Source organism: Dendrobates tinctorius, unplaced genomic scaffold (assembly GCF_039654945.1).
Source record: "Dendrobates tinctorius isolate UK_male_01 unplaced genomic scaffold, ASM3965494v1 ptg000019l, whole genome shotgun sequence".
Lineage (NCBI taxonomy): Eukaryota > Metazoa > Chordata > Amphibia > Anura > Dendrobatidae > Dendrobates > Dendrobates tinctorius.
The window spans coordinates 48,310,437-48,330,716 of NW_027361687.1; the positions used below are offsets into that span (position 1 = coordinate 48,310,437).

General features: G+C 46.0%; 1 protein-coding gene across 1 annotated transcript in view; it reads left to right on the forward strand.

Moving 5' to 3' along the window:
* Positions 1-20,280, forward strand: part of LOC141082912 (uncharacterized) — a 784,035-nt gene that overhangs the window by 388,531 nt on the left and 375,224 nt on the right. Inside the window, exon 10 of the mRNA XM_073566962.1 lies at positions 1,325-1,495. Within this exon, the coding sequence (XP_073423063.1) occupies positions 1,325-1,495 (171 nt within the window). The remainder of the gene's footprint in view (positions 1-1,324; positions 1,496-20,280) is intronic.

A 20,280-nucleotide genomic window follows, 5' to 3' on the forward strand; every position in this document is an offset into this window, starting at 1 on the left:
GGCAGAGACAGCGAGCGGGGTCCCAGGCTACACACGGGGCCCCAGGCAGCACACGGGCCCCATACGTTGCACAGGGGCCTCAGACATTGCACAGAGGCCTCAGACATCGCACATCACACAGGGGCCCAAGAGATCGCACAGGATTGAGTGATCTGCTCAAGAACAAGGCCCCAGACATCACACAGGGGGTCACAGACAGTGCACAAGTGATCCCATATAGCACACAGGAGGGAAGAGACAGTGCACAGAGGGGCAGACAGCTCACAGGTGCCCTGCGCGCTGTCTCTTCCCCCTTGCATGCTGTCTCTTCCCCCTTTGCGCGCTGTCTCTGCCCCCCTGTGCGGTGTCTTTGCCCCCCTGTGCGCTGTCTGGGGCCCCGTTCTTGAGTATATCACTCAATCTTGTGCGATGTCTGGGGCCTCTGTGCCATGTCGGGGCCATGCACTGTCTCTTTCCTCCTGAACGCTGCCTGAGGCCACATTCTTGAGTATATCACTCAATCCTGTATGATGTCTGGGGCCTCTGTGCACAGCTTGGGCCCCTGTGTGCTGCCTGGGGCCCCGTGTGCTGCCTGGGGCCCTGAGCCCTGCCTGGGGCCCCTGTGTGCAGCCTGGGGCTCTATGCGATGCCTGGAGCCCTGTGTGCTGCCTGGGGCCTTGTGAACTGCCTTGGTCCCTGTGTGCTGCTTGGGATTCCGTTCACTGTCTCTGTCCCTCGTGTGCTTCCTGGGGCCCCGTTTGCTGTCTCTGCCCCCCACGTACTGACTGGGACCCCGTGTGCTGCCTGGGTCCCCGTGTGCTGCCTGGAGCCCTGTTATTAGGTATATCACTCAATGGTTCTCAAAAGCCTGAAAAATCTTATCTACTGCAGCTGGGGTATATTCTGACCCGGAGGTGTATAATCTGGCCTAGGCCAATTTATACCCGGGGTATATTCTGGCCCAGAGGGGTATAAACTGGCCTAGGCCACTCTAACCCCGGGTATATTGTGGGCAGGGGGTTAATCTGGCCTGCTACACCGGCACTGAGAAGAGTTCTTAGCAGTTGATATAAATGGTTACACAGGTTCATACATCCAGCGCAGGATTACAACATGCCATAAAGTGAGGTCTTAACTCAGGTATTTTGTATTTGTAGAACATGGATTTGGTGCCAGTGAACATATTGTAAAGCGGTTGTCATTCCTGACATTCACCACACACAAGAGGTTGCAAATGAATATTACCAATAGCCTGAGAACATTTTCTCTCCATATACGCAATCTCCACATTTTATATTAATGCTTTGTGGGCATTTCAATCATATCTCATCTTCTATTTTTACAGATTGCTTGGCTTTGATCTATCAGCAATATCCTGCAACCAGTTGGCATCTGTGATAAAGAATACGCAGTCCCTGAAGATACTTGATCTGTCTTATAATCGTCTGTTTGGTTCCCATTTCAATGTTTTGATGGAGGCTCTGTCCAGTCCAGACTGCAGGGTTAAGGAATTACAGTGCGTATAGTCTATATAGTCTTTTACTTCCTCCCCTGCCCAGGAACTATGGTATGATCAGAGCATGTTCCTGCACGGTCAGACACGGCCTTTACACAGTACACAGCAGGGGCACATTTATAAGATTATCTCAGCACAGGAACATTTTATTTAAACACATCCAAATGTGAAACTTATTATTATTCCAAGATCTATGGATTCAAATGAACTATTCTTCATGGGAAAACCCCTTTACCCCCAAGGGTGGTTTGCACGCTAATGACCAGGCCAATTTTTACAATTCTGACCACTGTCCCTTTATGAGGTAATAACTCTGGAACGCTTCCATGGATCCCGGTGATTCTGACATATTGTACATCATGATAGTGGTAAAATTTCTTTGATATGACGTGTTTATTTGGGGAAAAAAAACGGAAATTTGGCAAAAATTTAGAAAATTCTGCAATTTTCCAACTTTGAATTTTTATGCCCTTAAATCACAGAGATACGGCACACAAAATACTTGAAGTAACATTTCTCACATGTCTACTTTACATCAGCACAATTTTGGAACAACATTTTTTATTTATTTTATAAGGGTTAAAAGTTGACCAGCGATTTCTCATTTTTACAACACCATTTTTTTTAGGGACCACATCACATTTGAAGTCACTTTGAGGGGTCTATATGATAGAAAATACCCAAAAGTGACACCATTCTAAAAACTACACCCCTCAAGGTGCTCAAAACCGCATTCAAGAAGTTTATTAACTATTCAGGTGCTTCACAGGAATTTTTGGAATGTTTAAAAAAAATGAACATTTAACTTTTTTTCACAAAAAATTAAGTTCAGATCCAATTTGTTTTATTTTACCAAGAGTAACAGGAGAAATTGGACCCCAAAAGTTGTTGTACAATTTGTCCTGAGTATGCTGATACCGTATATGTGGAGGTAAACCACTGTTTGGGCGCATGGGCCCATGACTTTTCAATGCAAAATTGGCTGAAACTGAGCTCAGATGCCTTGTCGCATTTGGAGAGCCCCTAATGTGCCTAAACAGTGGAAACCCCCCACAAGTGACACCATTTTGGAAAGTAGACCCCCTATGGAACTTATCTAGATATATGGTGAGCACTTTGAACGTCCAAGTGCTTCACAGAAGTTTATAATGTAGAGCCGTAAAAATAAAAAATCATATTTTTTTCACAAAAATGATCTTTTTGACCCCAATTTTTATTTTCCCAAGGGTAACAGAATGAATTGGATCCCAAAAGTTGTTGTGCAATTTGTCATAAGTATGCTTATACCCTATATGTGGGGGTAAACTACTGTTTGGGCGCATGGCAGAGCTCAGAAGGGAAGGAGCATCGTTTGACTTTTCAATGCAAAATTGGCTGGAATTGAGATCAGATGCCATGTTGCATTTGGAGAGCCCCTGATGTGCCTAAACAGTGGAAACCCCCCAATTCTAACTCCAACCCTAACCCCAACACACCTCTAACCCTAATCCCAACCCTAACCCCAACACACCTCTAACCCTAATCCCAACCCTAACCCTAACCACAAACCTAATCCTAACACACCCCTAACCCTAATCCCAACCCTAACTCTAATCCCAACCCTAACCCTAACTATAGCCCCAACCCTAACCCTAACTATAACTCCAACCCTAACCCTCACTATAGCCCCACCCTAACCCTAACTTTAGTCCCAACCCTAACCCTAACCCTAATGAAAAAATGGAAATAAATACATTTTTTATTTTATTATTTTTCCCTAACTAAGGGGGTGATAAAGGGAGGTTTGATTTACTATTTATAGTGGGTTTTTATAACGAGCTTTTATGTTTGGCAGCTGTCACACACTAAAAGACGATTTTAATTCCAAAAAATAGCTTTTGCACACCACATTTTGAGAGCTATAATTTTTCTATATTTTGACCCAAGGAGTCATGTGAGGTCTTATTTTTTGCAGGACGAGTTGACGTTTTTATTGGTGCCATTTTCGGGCACATGACATTTTTTATCGCGTTTTATTCCGATTTTTTGGTGGCAGAATGAACAAAAAACAGCAATTCCGTGAGTGGTAAAATTGCTAAAGCAGTTTTATTCTTTGGGTCAGTACGATGACAGCGATACCTCAATTATATATTTATTTTTGTTTTGGCACTTTTATACAATAAAAACTATTTTATAGAAAAAATAATTATTTTTGCATCATTTTATTCTGAGAGCTATAACTTTTTTATTTTTCTGGTGATTGAGCTGTATGGTGTTTGTTTTTTGCGGGACAAGATGACGTTTTCAGCGGTATTAAATTTATTTATATCCGTATTTTTGATCAAGTGTAATTCCACTTTTTGCTCGGCAGTATGATGATAAAGCATTGTTTTTTTGCCTTTTTTTAATGGTGTTCACTAAAGGAGTTAACTAGTGAGGCAGTTTTATAGGTTGAATCATTACAGACTCGGCAATACTAAATATGTGTACTTTTATTGTTTAGATTTTTTTTATTTAAATATGTATTTATTGATGGAATAAATATTGATTTTTTTATTATTATTTTTTAAAATATTTTTACAATTATTTAAAAAATTTTTTTTTTATTTATTTCTTAGTTTTACACCTTGTCCCACTGTGGGATACTCATTTTGTGCAGGCTGATCGCTTATATAGCATGCAGATCTGCATGCTATAGAAGCTGTCAGCTCTGCAGCTTCTATGCACTAACCTGAGAGACTTCCTGACGTCTACTGCACATGTCAGGAAGTCTCTCAGCTTTGGAGACCTGGATGTTGGACGACATCAGGTCTGCATGGCAGCGATCAGGACCCCGCATCATGCCTCGGGGTCTCCGATCCAAAGGCATAGGGGCTGTCAGAGATGAAAGCCCCTCTGCTTGCTCCTGGAACGCTGCGATCATGTTTCATCACAGTGTCCCAGGGGTTAAAGTGCCAGGAGCGGTCCGTGACCACTCCTGGCACTTAGTGCCAGGTGTCAACTGTGAGAATGAGCTGACACCCAGCCACGATCAGCCGAGCTCCCCCCGTGAGCGCGGCTGATCACATATGACATACTATCCCGTCCATGGTAATATTGGCCCGGGTCACCTGGATGGGATAGTACGTCAGAAGTCGGAAAGGGGTTAAAGTCAATGGCCATGTCAGACTAAATATTCAAGTTCCATCTTCCAGGGCTTCAGAAGTAAGCTCTGAAGGAGCCATTTGACTGCAGGCTAAAACTCTAGGGGTTTTCAATAAGTTATCTACTCCAGCATATTCTGTCAATGTTAGAGAACTGAGCTTTTCTGTGCATGTTGAGACATGTCTGGACATGCAACAGACACATCGCAAGTTCAGTTCAGAAAGCAGTGGAAGTGACAGGATGGCAAGTGCAGTCCTTTGTGACTCTACAAGGAAAGTGAGGGATTTGGAATTTCGTTTCATGATTAAATTTGTTGCAAAGGACAAAAAGAAACCTAAGGAACTCCCTGAAAGGATGATTGCTATATATCGTGATGATGCACCTTCCTACTACCAAGAAAAGTTTTGGTCTAAGCAGGTTACATTGGGTAAGGAATCAAATTAAGATGACCTCTGTTCAGGGCGACCTGTCAAAGCATCTTCAAAGGAAATGTGTTGTAAAGTGGAGTCTATGATTTTGGAAGATCGTCTGGTGAAAGTCAGTATTATAGCTCATTATTTAGGCATTTCAGTTGGCACATTTTCCAGTATCATTCTTTGATGATGTCAAAGGTCAGTTCCCAATGGTTGCCACGAATGTTGACGCCTGAGCAAATAACATGTCAGTAGCAATTTAGCCAAGGGAATTTAAACTCACTTACAGAAAATCTGGGAGACTTCCATTCCAGATTTTTACGGGTGATGATGATGAAACATGGGTCCATCACCGTTATCCTGAGACCAAACAGGAGTCCATGCAATGGAAGCACAATGGGGCTCCAACTCATAAGAAATTTTGTGTCCTCATATGTGAACATAGCATAAGAGGTTAGAGAAGTTGCAGAAGTAATGCAAGCACAGTTCAATGTAAATTGCCCCTATGGTCATGTTTTGCCTGGAGTTTGTTTAGAGATGTTGTGGGTGCAGCAGGTTTAGGTATTTTTGTTGAGGGAAAGTGGCATGTTGAAACTTGGCTATAAGAATGGAAGGAGACAAGAGTTCTTTGAAAAATCAACCATTGTGTGTGTGGGAGAGATTTGGACAGTGCAGCAGCATGAAAAGAGGCTAAGATTCAATTACGATGGAATAAACGAGCAACATTGTAAGTTTCTAATTTACATCAGAAAAATTTGTTTCAAATGTGTAAGCAAAGCAAGCATCTGTCTAGTCCAATAAGGGCCTCAGTATGAAGAGGAGTGTAGTTTGTACACATCGTGCATTTGTTACATTACACCATGGTTTCGTGCAGCAGTGAATGTACCTGGAGTGTGTATTGAGATGGCATGGCTGGCTCGTTAAGTGTTGTGTAGGACTAATCCTGTACATTTGTCCTGGGATGAAGCAATATGCCTTTGAGTGTCCCAGTGCTCTTTGGAAGTTGCCATTGGAATGTTGAATTGTATTGGGGGTCTGTGAGTAAGAGAATTTGGTCTGCTAAAATCAAGTTTGAAGAATGTTCTTGTAGAAAGTCCTGAGAATGGGCAGTAGAACAGGCTGTTGAAACTCGATCGCTCTCCGTTTATGCTATTTGGGAACAGTTTAACCCCTTCACTACCAAGGGTGGTTTGCACGTTAACTCCCGGGCCAATTTTTACAATTCTGACCACTGTCCCTTTATGAGGTAATAACTCTGGAACGCTTCAACGGATCTAGGCGATTCTGACTGTTTTCTCGTGACATATTGTACTTCACTTTAGTGATAAAATTTCTTTGCTATAACTTGCGTTTATTTATGAAAAAAACGGAAATATGGCGAAAATTTAGAATATTTTGCGATTTTCAAACTTTGAATTTTTATGCCCTTAAACCAGAGAGTTACATGACAGAAAATAGTTAATAAATAACATTTCCCACATGTCTACTTTACATCAGCACAAGTTTGGAAACAAAATTTTTTTTGTTAGGAAGTTATAAGGGTTAAAAGTTGACCAGCGATTTCTCATTTTTACAACAAAATTTACAAAACCATTTTTTTTAGGGACCACCTCACATTTGAAGTCACTTTGAGGGGTCTATATGGCAGAAAATACCAAAAAGTGACACCATTCTAAAAACTTCACCCCTCAAGCTACTCAAAACTACATTCTAGAAGATTATTAACCATTCAAGTGCTTCACAGGAGCAGAAGCAACATGGAAGGAAAAAAATAACATTTAACTTTTTAGTCACAAAAATGATCTGTTAGCAACAATTTTTTAATTTTCCCAAGGGTAACAGGAGAAATTGGACCCCAAAAGTTGTTGTCCAATTTGTCCTGAGTACGCTGATACCCTATATGTAGGGGGGACCACTGTTTGGGCGCAAGGCAGAGCTCGGAAGAGAAGCAGCGCCGTTTGACTTTTTCAACCAAAAATTGGCTGGAATTGAGATTGGACGCCATGTTGCGTTTGACGAGCCCCCAATGTGCCCAAACAGTGGAAATCCCCCACAAGTGACCCCATTTTGGAAATTAGACCCCCTAAGGAACTTATCTAGATGTGTGGTGAGCACCTTGAACCCCCTAGGGCTTCACAGGAGTTTATAACGCCCGGGCGTAAAAATAAAAAATCATATTTTTTCCACAAACATGATCGTTTAGTCCCCAATTTTTTATTCTCCCAAAGGTAGCAGGAGAAATTGGACCCCGAAAGTTGTTGTCCAATTTGTTCTGAGTACGCTGATACTCTATATGTGGGGGGGGACCACTGTTTGGGCGCACGGCAGGGCTCGGAAGGGAGGCAGCGCTGCTTGACTTTTTCAACCTAAAATTGGATGGAATTGAGATTGGAAGCCATGTTGCGTTTGACGAGCCCCCAATGTGCCCAAACAGTGGAAACCCCCCACAAGTGACCCCATTTTGGAAACTAGACCCCCTAAGGAACTTATCTAGATGTGTGGTGAGCACCTTGAACCCCCTAGGGCTTCACAGGAGTTTATAACGCCCGGGCGTAAAAATAAAAAATCATATTTTTTCCACAAACATGATCGTTTAGTCCCAAAATTTTTATTCTCCCAAAGGTAGCAGGAGAAATTGGACCCCGAAAGTTGTTGTCCAATTTGTTCTGAGTACGCTGATACTCTATATGTGGGGGGGACCACTGTTTGGGCGCACGGCAGGGCTCGGAAGGGAGGCAGCGCCGCTTGACTTTTTCAACCTAAAATTGGCTGGAATTGAGATTGGACGCCATGTTGCGTTTGACGAGCCCCCAATGTGCCCAAACAGTGGAAACCCCCCACAAGTGACCCCATTTTGGAAACTAGACCCCCCAAAGGAACTTATCTAGATGTGTGGTGAGCACCTTGAACCCCCTGGGGCTTCACAGGAGTTTATAACGCCCGGGCGTGAAAATAAAAAATCATATTTTTTCCACAAACATGATCGTTTAGTCCCCAATTTTTTATTCTCCCAAAGGTAGCAGGAGAAATTGGACCCCAAAAGTTGTTGTCCAATTTGTCCTGAGTACGCTGATACTCTATATGCGGGGGGGACCACTGTTTGGGCGCACGGCAGGGCTCGGAAGGGAGGCAGCGCCGCTTGACTTTTTCAACCTAAAATTGGCTGGAATTGAGATTGGACGCCATGTTGCATTTGACGAGCCCCCAATGTGCCCATACAGTGGAAACCCCCCACAAGTGACCCCATTTTGGAAACTAGACCCCCTAAGGAACTTATCTAGGTATGTGGTGAGAACTTTGAACCCCCAAGTGTTTCATTAAAGTTTATACTGCCCAGGCGTGAAAATAATAAATCCTATTTTGTGCCCACAAAAATGATCGTTTAGTCCCCAATTTTTAATTTTCCCAAGCGTAACAGGAGAAATTGGACCCCAAAAGTTGTTGTCCAATTTGTCCTGAGTACGCTGGTACCCCATATGTGGGGGAAAACTACTGTTTGGGCACACGTCGGGGCTCAGAAGGGAAGAAGTGACGCTTTGGAATGCAGACTTTGATGGAATGGTCTGCGGGCGTCATGTTCCGTTTGCAGAGCCCCTGATGTGGTTAAACAGTAGAAACCCCCCACAAGTGACCCCATTTTGGAAACTAGACCCCCTAAGGAACTTATCTAGATATGTGGGGAGAACTTTGAACCCCCAAGTGTTTCACTAAAGTTTATACTGCCCAGGCGTGAAAATAAAAAATCCTATTTTGTGCCCACAAAAATGATCGTTTAGTCCCCAATTTTCAATTTTCCCAAGCGTAACAGGAGAAATTGGACCCCAAAAGTTGTTGTCCAATTTGTCCTGAGTACGCTGGTACCCCATATGTGGGAAAAAAAACTGTTTAGGCACACGTCAGGGTTGGAAGGGAGTGACGTTTTGAAATGCAGACTTATATGGAATGGTCTGCGGGCGTCATTTTCCATTTGCAGAGCCCCTGATGTGCCTAAACAGTAAAAAAAAACCACAAGTGACATTAATTTGGAAACTAGACCCCCAAGGAACTTATCTAGATGTGCCCCAACTAATCTAATGTTTCCGGTAAAGAAATTTAGTAGTGCATTGAGGTGTGGTACAATTTGAAGCAATCCTTCATACACAGGCCAGGTTTTACGGGGCAGGTGTCGCATTGATAAATGGTGTCCTTGTGTATTCCGTTTTTGTAACACACTCGGCACCTTTTTTGCGATTTACCTCTTTTTCCAGTTTGCGGGACCTCCCCCGGGAAATGCTGACCTGGTACAATATGAGCACCTTCAGTTCCGGAAGTTCTGGGGCCCGCTCCTTCCAGAGTGCCAAACATCAGGGCCTTAACCACTACCTCCTGAAACTGAAAGTACGACGTATCGCTGGGGCATGCACATTGTGACAATAGGAATGCGTTGAGCATTGCCAATTGGACGATGTGCACGGCCAGCTTTTTGTACCACACCTTGGCCTTTCTCAAAGCATTGTACGGTTGGAGGAGTTGATCGGAGCGATCAACGCCCCCATGTTTTTATTGTACCCCAGCACACATTCAGGTTTGCTGACCTGTGCCGAGGTACCCCGTACAGTGCTGAGGGCGCTGCCATCACCGTGTATGGTGGTCAAGAGAAAGACATCCCTCTTGTCCTTGTACTTGACCACCAGTAGGTGGTCGCTACATTGGGCCCTGCTCTCACCTTTTCGGAGCATCTGCCCAAGTAGCGTCTTCGGGAGGCCTCTCTGATTTTTGCGGACAGTACCGCAAGCTGCGGTACCTCGCGCAAAGAGGGCTTTGTAGAGTGGGACACTGGTATAAAAGTTATCAGTGTAGAGGTGATAACCTTTATCCAGCAGTGGGTGCACCAAATCCCACACAATTTTCCCACTCACTCCCAGGTCAGGAGGACACTCAGGGGGTTCAATCCTGGTGTCCTTTCCTTCGTACACTCTAAACCTGTGGGTGTACCCTGAGGTACTCTCACACAGCTTATAGAGTTTGATTCCGTACCTGGCCCTCTTACTGGGCAGGTATTGACGGAATCCGAGCCTGCCCTTAAAATGGACCAGGGACTCATCCACGCAGATGTTCCTTTGGGGCACGTACACTTCAGCAAACTTTTTGTTGAAGTGTTCGATGACCGGCCGAACTTTGAACAGACGGTCAAAGTTGGGGTCATCTCGTGCGAGACACTGTGCATTATCGTTATAATGCAGAAACTTGAGGATGGCCTGAAAACGCGCCTGGACCATGACCATTCGGAACACTGGAGTGTTGTATAATATATCAACACTCCAATATTGCGAAATTTCAGGCTTCTTCAGGATACCCATGTGGAGCACCAGGCCCCAAAACTTCGTCATTTCAACTGCGTCCACAGGAGACCAGTTAGTATAGGATGAAAGCGGGTTTTGCTCCAAAAATTGCCGAGCGTACAAATTAGTTTCCTCCACCATGTGGTTAACAAAATCCTCAGAGAAAAAGACTTTGAAAAAGTCAATTTCTGTGAGGCCGGTGGTGTCAAACTTGATTCCTGATTCTGCCACAAAATCAGGAATCAGTGGCTCGTAATTTTCGGGAGGCGAGGTCCACACAGGGTTTTCTGAATCAGCTGCGGGCATGGTGGGTGCTGCCTCATCTTCTGTCCTGGAGCGTCTGCGTGGCGGTTCCGCAGGACCCGAGGAGGAAGATGAGGAGGAAGGGGAAGAAGATGAAGAATCCGAAAAATAAAGAAAAGTCGGATCGTCATCCTCGCTATCAGTGTCGGAGGCAAGGTAAGAATATGCCTCCTCCATTGAATAGCGCTGTTGGGAGGAACGTGATGGATGGGACATTTTTTTGTGTAAATATGGTGCTTGGGTGTACTTTATTTATATTTATAACTGTGTATGTGGTGGGGGGTTAGTGATTTGTGCACACTATCCTGTAAGAAAAAGCTAAAAGGAAATGTGAAAAAAAAGTCTAAAACAGCAGGACCTAGATATGGTAAGTGAACGGCGTCACTTACCAAAATTTAGTGACTGCTGGGTGTGTGCACAAGGGTGGCTCAAAGGGGGGGAGGTGAAAAAGAAAAGTGGAAAACAGCCAGCACGAACTTTGATAAGTGAATTGCGTCACTTATCAAAATTCAGCGGCTGCTAAATGTGCACACGGAAATGGCACAAAGGGGGGTAAAAAGAGGGGGCTGGGGGGATTGGGGTGGATGAATAGAGATTGGGCAGGGGTCAGTTAGGGTTGTAGTTAGGTGGCACAAGGGGGGGAGAAAAAAATGAAAAACTGGATGTGTGTGCGGAGGAAAAAAAAAGCGAGCACGAGTGTTGATCGGTGAACTGCGTCACCGATTAACGCTCGGCGGCTGCGCACGGAGGTGGCACAAAAGTGGGGTGGAGGGGGGTAAAAATAGGGGGAAGGGGGATGGGGGATTGGAGTGGATGAAGAGAGATAGGGCAGGGGTTAGTTAGGGTTGTAGTTAGGTGGCACAAGGGGGGGAGAAAAAAAAATGAAAAACGGGATGTGTGTGCGAAGGAAAAAAAGCGAGCACGAGTGTTGATCGGTGAACTGCGTCACCGATCAACGCTCGGCGGCTGCGCACGGAGGTGGCGCAAAAGTGGGGTGGAGGGGGGTAAAAATAGGGGGAAGGGGGATGGGGGGATTGGGGTGGATGAAGAAAGATTGGGCAGGGGTCAGTTAGGGTTGTAGTTAGGTGGCACAAGGGGGGGAGAAAAAAATGAAAAACGGGATGTGTGTGCGGAGTAAAAAAAAAGCGAGCACAAGTGTTGATCGGTGAACTGCGTCACCGATGAACGCTCGGCGGCTGCACACGGAGGCGGCGCAAAAGGGGGGGTGGAGGGGGTAAAAGGGGGGTGAGGGGGGTAAAAGGGGGGGTGGACGGGGGATGGAGGGGATGAAGATAGGTGGGGGGGTGAAGATAGATTGGGCAGAGATTGTGATGCTACAAGCTGTGGTACCACAATACCCAGCACAGGAGCTCTTGCTGCGTCCGACCTCTCTGCAGGAATCCTCAGCTAGAGTGAGGACCCCTGCAGACAGGTTAGACAGGTCAGAGGCAGGTCAGGGGCAGGTCACAGAGCGGTCACATCGCTGCTGTGACCTGTTATTGGTGGGATCGAATGATTACATTGATCCCACCAATCCCTGCTCTGCCTGGTGACCATGGTAACTGCCTAGGATCGGAGCTCACAGCTCTGATTCCTAGGCAGGTCATGGCCAGGTCATCAGCAGGGCACAGAGCGGTCACAGTGTGACCGCAGCTGTGCCCTGTGGCTGGCGCGATCGCCGATCAAATCGATCGCGCCAACCACTTCCTGCAGGCCCTGCTTGGCCTATCCTAGGCTCCGGCCTAGGATCGGTGCTATTACAGCACCGATCCGGGCCGGTACCGACAGGGCACAGCGGCGATATTGCGCCGCTGTGCGCTGCGATTGGCGGGATCGATTAGATCGGCGATCGTGCCAATCTGGGGGCTTTTCTCCGGTGCCTGGCGTTGCCAGGCACCGGTCCTAGGATCGAGTACATCGGTACTCGATCCTAGCCTAGGATCCTGTTGTTTCAGCCAAACTGATTGGCTGAAACAAAGAGAAGCGCTGTGATTGGCTGTTCTGAATTGAACAGCCAATCACAGCTCAGAGAGGGGCAGGCCAGGGCGGAGACTGCCCGGGATGCCGAGGCCATCTATCCTGAGGTAAGATGGCGTCGGCATGTTAATGCGATCACCGCGACTTAAGTCGCGATGTCGCATTAAAGGGCATGACATAATATTCCGTCCATGGTAATTAGGTCCATGGTCACATGGACGGAATATTACGTTAATTGTAGGTAAGGGGTTAAAGAGGTTGTCCACTACTTTGATGACCCATCCTTAGAATAGGTCATCATTGTCTGATCAGTGGGGGGTGCGACATCAGATCAGCTGTTCCCAGTGTTAGCGGCGGCAGGAACTGCACAGTGCAGCTCCGTCAAGTCTAGAATGGCTGCAGCCAGGTACTGCACATCGCCCCCTGTGGAGACATGGGGAGTCGGGGGGCGTTTTTTTTCTTCAGCAAAACCTGATTTCTTGGCAGAAAAGAAGCTGTGGCAAAAACGCATGCAGGACCGGTTTTCGGCAAAATGGGGCCCTAGGCAAAGTTTAAAATGGGGCCCCAAAAGCTAACATATTGCACATCACACAGAAGCATTTAGATTGTATTTACATGCGCTGAGTTCAGGCCGCTAAATGATCGACAAAATTGAAGAAGTCGTTCAATACTTGTTTCCCGGCCTCGTTCCACCGTCTAAGAAAGAATGATGGGGACAGAACGATCACTAATGGATCACTAACGGTGTGTGCACACGTTGCGGATCCGCAGCGGATTTGGTCCTGCGGATCCGCAGCAGTTTCCATGCGGTTTACAGTACCATGTAATCCTATGGAAAACCAAATCTGCCGTGCACATGCTGCGGAAAATTCCACGCCGATTTACTGCGGTTTATTTTCCGCAGCATGTTACTTCTTTTTTGTGGAACCGCAGCTGCAGTGTACGTTCCGGGACATACAAATCAATCAATCTCTCTCATCCGCACTGCCAAACCTCACTAGAACCTGCATCAAATGCGCTGTACACATGCTAGGAATCCGCAGGAAAAATGCATGTGTTTTACCCTGCGGTTTCTGCCAAGAGATATAGATTCTCTGCAGAAAAAAATGCAGACTAATCCGCAACGTGTGCACGCACCCTAACAGATCACCATACAGTATCCTGTTATCAGCAGCACATCTACAGTTTACACCCCATAGTCCTCCATATAATATAATATGCCCCATAGTCCTGCATATAGTATAATACACTCCTCAGGCCTCCATGTAGTATAATACACTCCTTATAGCCCTCCATATATTAAAATACACTGCTCAGTCCTCCATATAGTATAATACACTCCCCATAGTGCTCCATATAGTATAATACACTCCTCAGTCCTCCATATAGTATAATACACTCCTCATAGCCCTCCATATATTAAAATACACTGCTCAGTCCTCCATATAGTATAATACACTCCTCATAGTTCTCCATATAGTATAATGCACCGCCATAGTCACCTATGTAGTACAATTCACTTCCCATAGCATAATGCATCCCATAGTTCTTCATATAATGTATTCCCCATAGTCCTCGATACAGTATAATGCAGCCCACATATAGTATAATGCAGCCACCCAATAGAGCATAATGCAGCCACCCCACAGAGTATAATTCAGCCCCGCCATACAATATAATGTAACCCCCAAAGAATATAATGCAGCCCCCCTCTTATAGTATAATGCAGCCACCCCTTAGAGAATAATGCAGCTACCCCAGAGTATAATGCAGCCACTCCACAGAATATAATGTAACCCCCATAGAATATAATGCAGCCCACCCCCATATTGTATAATGCAGCCCCTCCATAGAATATATGGCAACCCCCTCATAGGATATAATTGCAGCCCCTTATATAGTATAATGTAGCCCCTCCATAGAATACAATGTAGCCCTCCTCATATAGTATAATGCAGCCTCCATTGGAAATAATAAATATAATACAGCCCCCATAGAATATAATGTAGCTCAAAATAGAATATAATACAGCCCACCTCTCCATAGACTATAATGTAGTCCCCCATATTATATAACACAGCCTCCCCCTATAGGATATAATGTAAAATGTACCCCCCATGGTATATAACACAGCCGCATAGTATATAGCCCAGCACCACATGGTACACAGCCAAGCCCACCATGGTATATAGCCCAGCCCACCATGGTATACAGCCCAGCCCACCATGGTATACAGCACAGCATGGTATGTAGCCCACCATGGTATAATACAGCCCACCATGGTATAATACAGCACAGCATGGTATAATACAGCCCAGCATAGTATATAGCCCCCCAGAATGGTACAATACAGCCCAGTATGGTCTAAAACAGCCCAGCATGGTATATAGCCCCCCAGAATGGTATAATACAGCCCAGCATGGTATAATACAGCCCAGCATAGTATATAGCACCCCAGAATGGAATAATACAGCCCAGCATGGTATAATACAGCCCAGCATGGTATATAGCCCCCCAGAATGGTGTAATACAGCCCAGCATGGTATATAGCCCCCGAGAATGTTATAATACAGCCCAGTATGGTATATAGCCCCCCAGAATGGTATAATACAGCCCAGCATGGTATATAGCACCTCCAGAATGGTGTAATACAGCCTAGCATGGTATGATACAGCCCAGCATGTTATATAGCCCCCCCAGAATGGTATAATACAGCTCAGCATGATATAATACAGCCCAGCATGGTATATAGTCCCCCAGAATGGTATAATAGAGCCCAGCATGGTATAATAGAGCCCAGCATGGTATATAGCTCCCCCAGAATGGTATAATACAGCCCAGCACGGTATAATACAGCCCAGCATGGTATATAGCCCCCCAGAATGGTATAATACAGCCCAGCATGGTATAATACAGCCCAGCATGGTATATAGCACCCTAGAATGGAATAATACAGCCCAGCATGGTATATAGCCCCCAGAATGGTATAATATGGCCCAGCATGGTATATACCCCCCCCCAGCATGGTATGATACAGCTTAGCATGGTATATAGCCCCCCCAGAATGGTGTAATACAGCCCAGCATGGTATATAGCCCCCCCAGCATGGTATGATACAGCCGAGCATGGTATATAGTCCCCCCAGAGTGGCCCCACAGTCCAGTACTCACACTGATTTAAAAAAAAAAAAAACACTTCACCTTCTCCTTGTGCCTACGCTGCTGGCTGCTCCTGTCTCCTTATGCACTGTCTGGCACACAGTGAGAGCGCAATGATGTCATTGCGCCCCTGCTGTGTCAGAGGCAGAGCGGGGAATGATGGGAGAGGGAGCGTCAGCTGACGCTCTCTCCTCCATCACTGCCTCCTTCAGTGCGGCGGCGGTGGGTGTCGGCGCTGGGGGCATGTGGGCCCCCCTGCGTCACAGGGGCCCCCAGCCAGCGGCACATCACACAGCCACTATGGGGCCCCTGTGAGGCAGGAGGCCCTAGGCAGCTGCCTTGTCTGCCTGCCCATAACGCCGGCCCTGAACGCATGTTTAGGTATGTTCACACTGGGTGTTTTTGCTGTGTTTTTATGCTAATTTTCAGCTGCTTTTTATAGTACCAGCAAAGCCTATGAGATTTCTGAAATCTCATGCACACACATTGCTCTTTTTATCATCAGGATTTTGTGCATTGCAGCTTTTTTGACATAGAGCATGTCACTTCTTTCAGCGTTTTTGCAGCATTTTTCACCCATTAACTTGAATGGATGGTGAAAAAGCACTGCAAATGTGCAGGTTGACTTTTTTGCAGCGTATTTGCAGCAGAAAAGTCAAGGACAGCCGGATATGACCTCACACTCAGCTCTGCTACCTCTAGATGGCAGGCTGCATGATACATTCATACAGCCTGTCCATCCAGCAGTGTGGACCTGAACCCCAATCACTTGAATGGGGGGCCCGAAAATACAGTGTTTGACACGCTGTCATGTGCATGACAGCGCAGGCAAACACCACTTCTGATCGGCGGTGAAATCATCCCCGCCAGTCAGATAGCCGCAGTTCCCAAGGTGCGGTTCCACGCTCAGCTGTGATCAGAGGTATAAAGTTTACCTCCGGTAACTGGTGTTGGCTGATTGGAGAACCGCTCCCATCATCCAACACCTGCTGCCGCTAATAACAGTGAGAGCAGGAGCGGATGATAGGGTTATTCATCAGGCTCTCTCAGGTGACATCAAGCCCCGAGGTTAGTAATGGAGAGGCGTCTATAAGATGTCTATCCATTAGTAATTCTATAGTTATATGGTAAATAAAGACACAGCAAGAATAAAGTCCTTTAATTGAAAAAATGATGCAGACTACTTTAATAATCTTAATTAAACCATACTTATGACCTCGCTTAATACCAGAGAAGCCCTCAATCTCCTGAAATAAAACAAAATTAAGAAAACAACAATATACCATACCTGTCTGTCGTTCTGTCCCACGCCGTAAAAAATGTCTGGGGGAGAAATAGTTTTCAACCTGGATGGTGCCAAGATGCGACCTTCCAGGCTGAAAACCACTGATGGATGAGATGCTGTTAGTGCAGCCTCAGTGACTAGCGGTGACGTCACTGAGGCTGCGTTCCCAACCAGGCTGAACTGCGGTGACCTCGGTGAGATCCCCGCAAACACAGTAAGAAAGTCACACGGTGCACTCCCAGTGCGACTTTCTCACGGTGCTAGCGGGGAACTCACTGATGTCACCGCGGTTCAGCCCAGCTGGGAATGCAGCCTCAGTGACGTCACCGCTAGTCACTGAGGCTGCGTTAGCAGCTTCTCATCCACCAGTGGTTTTCAGCCGGGACGGTCGCATCTTGGCACCATCCAATTTGAAAATTATTTATCACCCAGACATGGATTACGGCATGGGACAGAATGACGGACAGGTATGTTATATTGTTATAAAATTAATTTATTAACCGAAACACAACATATACACACATGGATATAGCCAAAGTAATATACATACACTTCTCCAAACAACTATAAAGGTACAGCAATCTTGCATAGTAAAGCCTTAATACAACTTTTGGATTCATATGACCATGGGCCAGGTGACTTTCGGAGTTGGGCAATTAGCTATCAGGTATCCATTTACTCAAGGCCTTCATCTGCCCAGCAAGATAATATAAATAAAAATCAGGCAGTGCCGCCCCACCTATCTGTTTAGGTCTCTGCAGAGTAGATAATTTAAGCTTGGGTCTGGTTTTCCTCCATATAAAGGATGTAACTAGAGAATTCAAACTTGCAAAAAAGGACTTAGGAATCAACACTGCACTGTGTTGGAGGGAATAACTAAGCTTAGGAAGCAGAATCATCTTAATAAGGTTTATACGACCCGCGACAGATAGCGGGAGTTTACTCCAAGAAGCAAATTTAAACTTAACAAGATCCACTAATGGGAGAATATTAAGTTGTAAGTCAAGATCACAGCTTTTTGGAATATTAATTCCTAAATAGTTAAAATGTGACACTATAGGCAACAAGGATAAACTATCAAGGTGGGCTCCAGGTCTATGAGAAAGAGGCAACAAGGCAGACTTCTCCCAGTTAATGTATAGACCCGAGCATTTTACTGAATTTAGCAATGGTATCGATTACATGCTGCAGCTTCTTTTCTGTGTTATCCATGAAGATCACCATGTCATCGGCATAGAGGCCTATAGTATCTAAACGATCTGCTATATTTATGCCACTGATATTCGAAGAGGACCGTATGAGTATTGCCAACTCCTCTATCGCAAGGGCAAAGAGGGCGGGAGAGAGGGTGCACCCCTGCTGTGTCCCCCTAGACAGGGAAAATGGTTCCGACATGGAGTTATTAATAATTATACGGGCCTTAGGTTTTGCGTAAATTGTGCCAATCCATTTTTGAAACCTGTCACCAAATCCATATTTCTGTACACACGCAAATAGGAAAGGCCATTCAAGGGAGTCAAAGGCCTTAGCAGCGTCTAACGACGCCAAAGCCCAAGTATTGTCTGACACCAAAGAACTATACTGAACCACCGAATGGACCCGCCTAATATTAAGAGAAGTGTTTTTGCCGGGCATGAAACCAGTTTGGTCAGGGTGTATAATATCCAGTATAACCGAATTCAGTCTGGTGGCCAGAACCTTAGTGAAGATTTTGTAATCTACATTTACCAGTGATATGGGGCCATATGATCCACATTCAAGGGGGTCCTTCCCTTCTTCTTTAAGTACAATAATATTAGCTTCATAGAAGGAGCCCGGCATACATCCCCCCCCTCCAAATCCCCTGAAACACCTGTAAGAGAAGTGGCGCTAATATATCTCTGTATTTTCTGTACAATTCAATAGGGAACTCATCCGGTCCCAGAGCCTTCCCAGAGGCCACATCCATCAAAGCACCTTCTATTTCTTCTATAGTAAATTCAGCATCTAAAAGGGCTCGCTGAGTCGGGTCCACAGTGGGGAATTCTATGTCTGATATGTAGTCCAGACATTCTGGGACACCAAGACTACTCCTAGAAGTATATAATGTATTATAATGGTTAGAAAAGCGATCAAGTATACGTTCAGTGAAGGTTGCTATTGAATTGTCTGGTTTCCGAATTTGGAGTATAGTGTTAGTGTGACGGAGTCAGCTTACGCTGAGTCATTTTCTTTAGAGTGGACCCTCTGGGTCGTGGCACCCACCTACCTAGGGTGAGCTAACCTTGTGAGGAACCACCCCCTATACAGGGAGTGTCAGGGGCAAGACCAAGGGGGTGAGCCACCATGACTGCTGGAACCAGACGGCCGGCTCAGGTAGACACTAAGTACGAGTGTCTGACGACAAAGGACGTGCAGGAAACAAGACAAGATGTGAATTCAAGGTATCTTCATTAAGGCAAACTCAGGGTTACATCAGGTGCAAGACTTGATAACAGGGAAAACACAGTAAGGTGCGTGCGAGGGCACGCCAAGGTCCATGGCATGGTACGTGCCAGGTGGCACGCCTGGGTACAGGCAAGGGCTCAATGGCATCAGACTCCGGACAGCTGGCAATGATCGACATGATCAGGGCATCATGCTGCGGACATCAGCTCTGGACATCAGGCCGCAGTCGTCAGGCTTACGATCTCTGGCAGTGATAGGCAGGTTCCGGGCATCCGGCTGGCAAACCAGGGTTCAGGCAAGGAGGCACGACAGATCTCCAGACATGGTGCGGCTTGTTAGGGAACACGCCAAGATCCAAGGCAAGGTTCCAGGCCAGGTGCGTGCTAGGGGCACACCAGGGTCCAGGGCAAGGTGCAAGGCAAGGTGTGTGTGTAGGGGACACGCCAGGTTCAAAGTACAAAACACGGTGCGTGTGTAAGGGACACGCCAGGGTTCAAGTTCCAAGGCAAGGTCCTGCGCGTGCCGAGGGACACACCAGGGTCAGTGTACAAGGCATAGTCCTGCGCGTGCAGAGGGACACGCCAGGGTCAGGTTCAAGTCAGGGGCCTGCGCGTGCTAGGAGACATGCCGGGGTTCAGGCTAAGGCAAGGGCCTGCGCGTGCTAGGAGGCACGCCAGCGTTCAGGCTAAGGCTAGGGCCTGCACATGGTGAGGCTGATTTAATCAGTAGAGATCTACCACCTGATAATGAGGATGACGACTGGACCTCAGGAATCTTA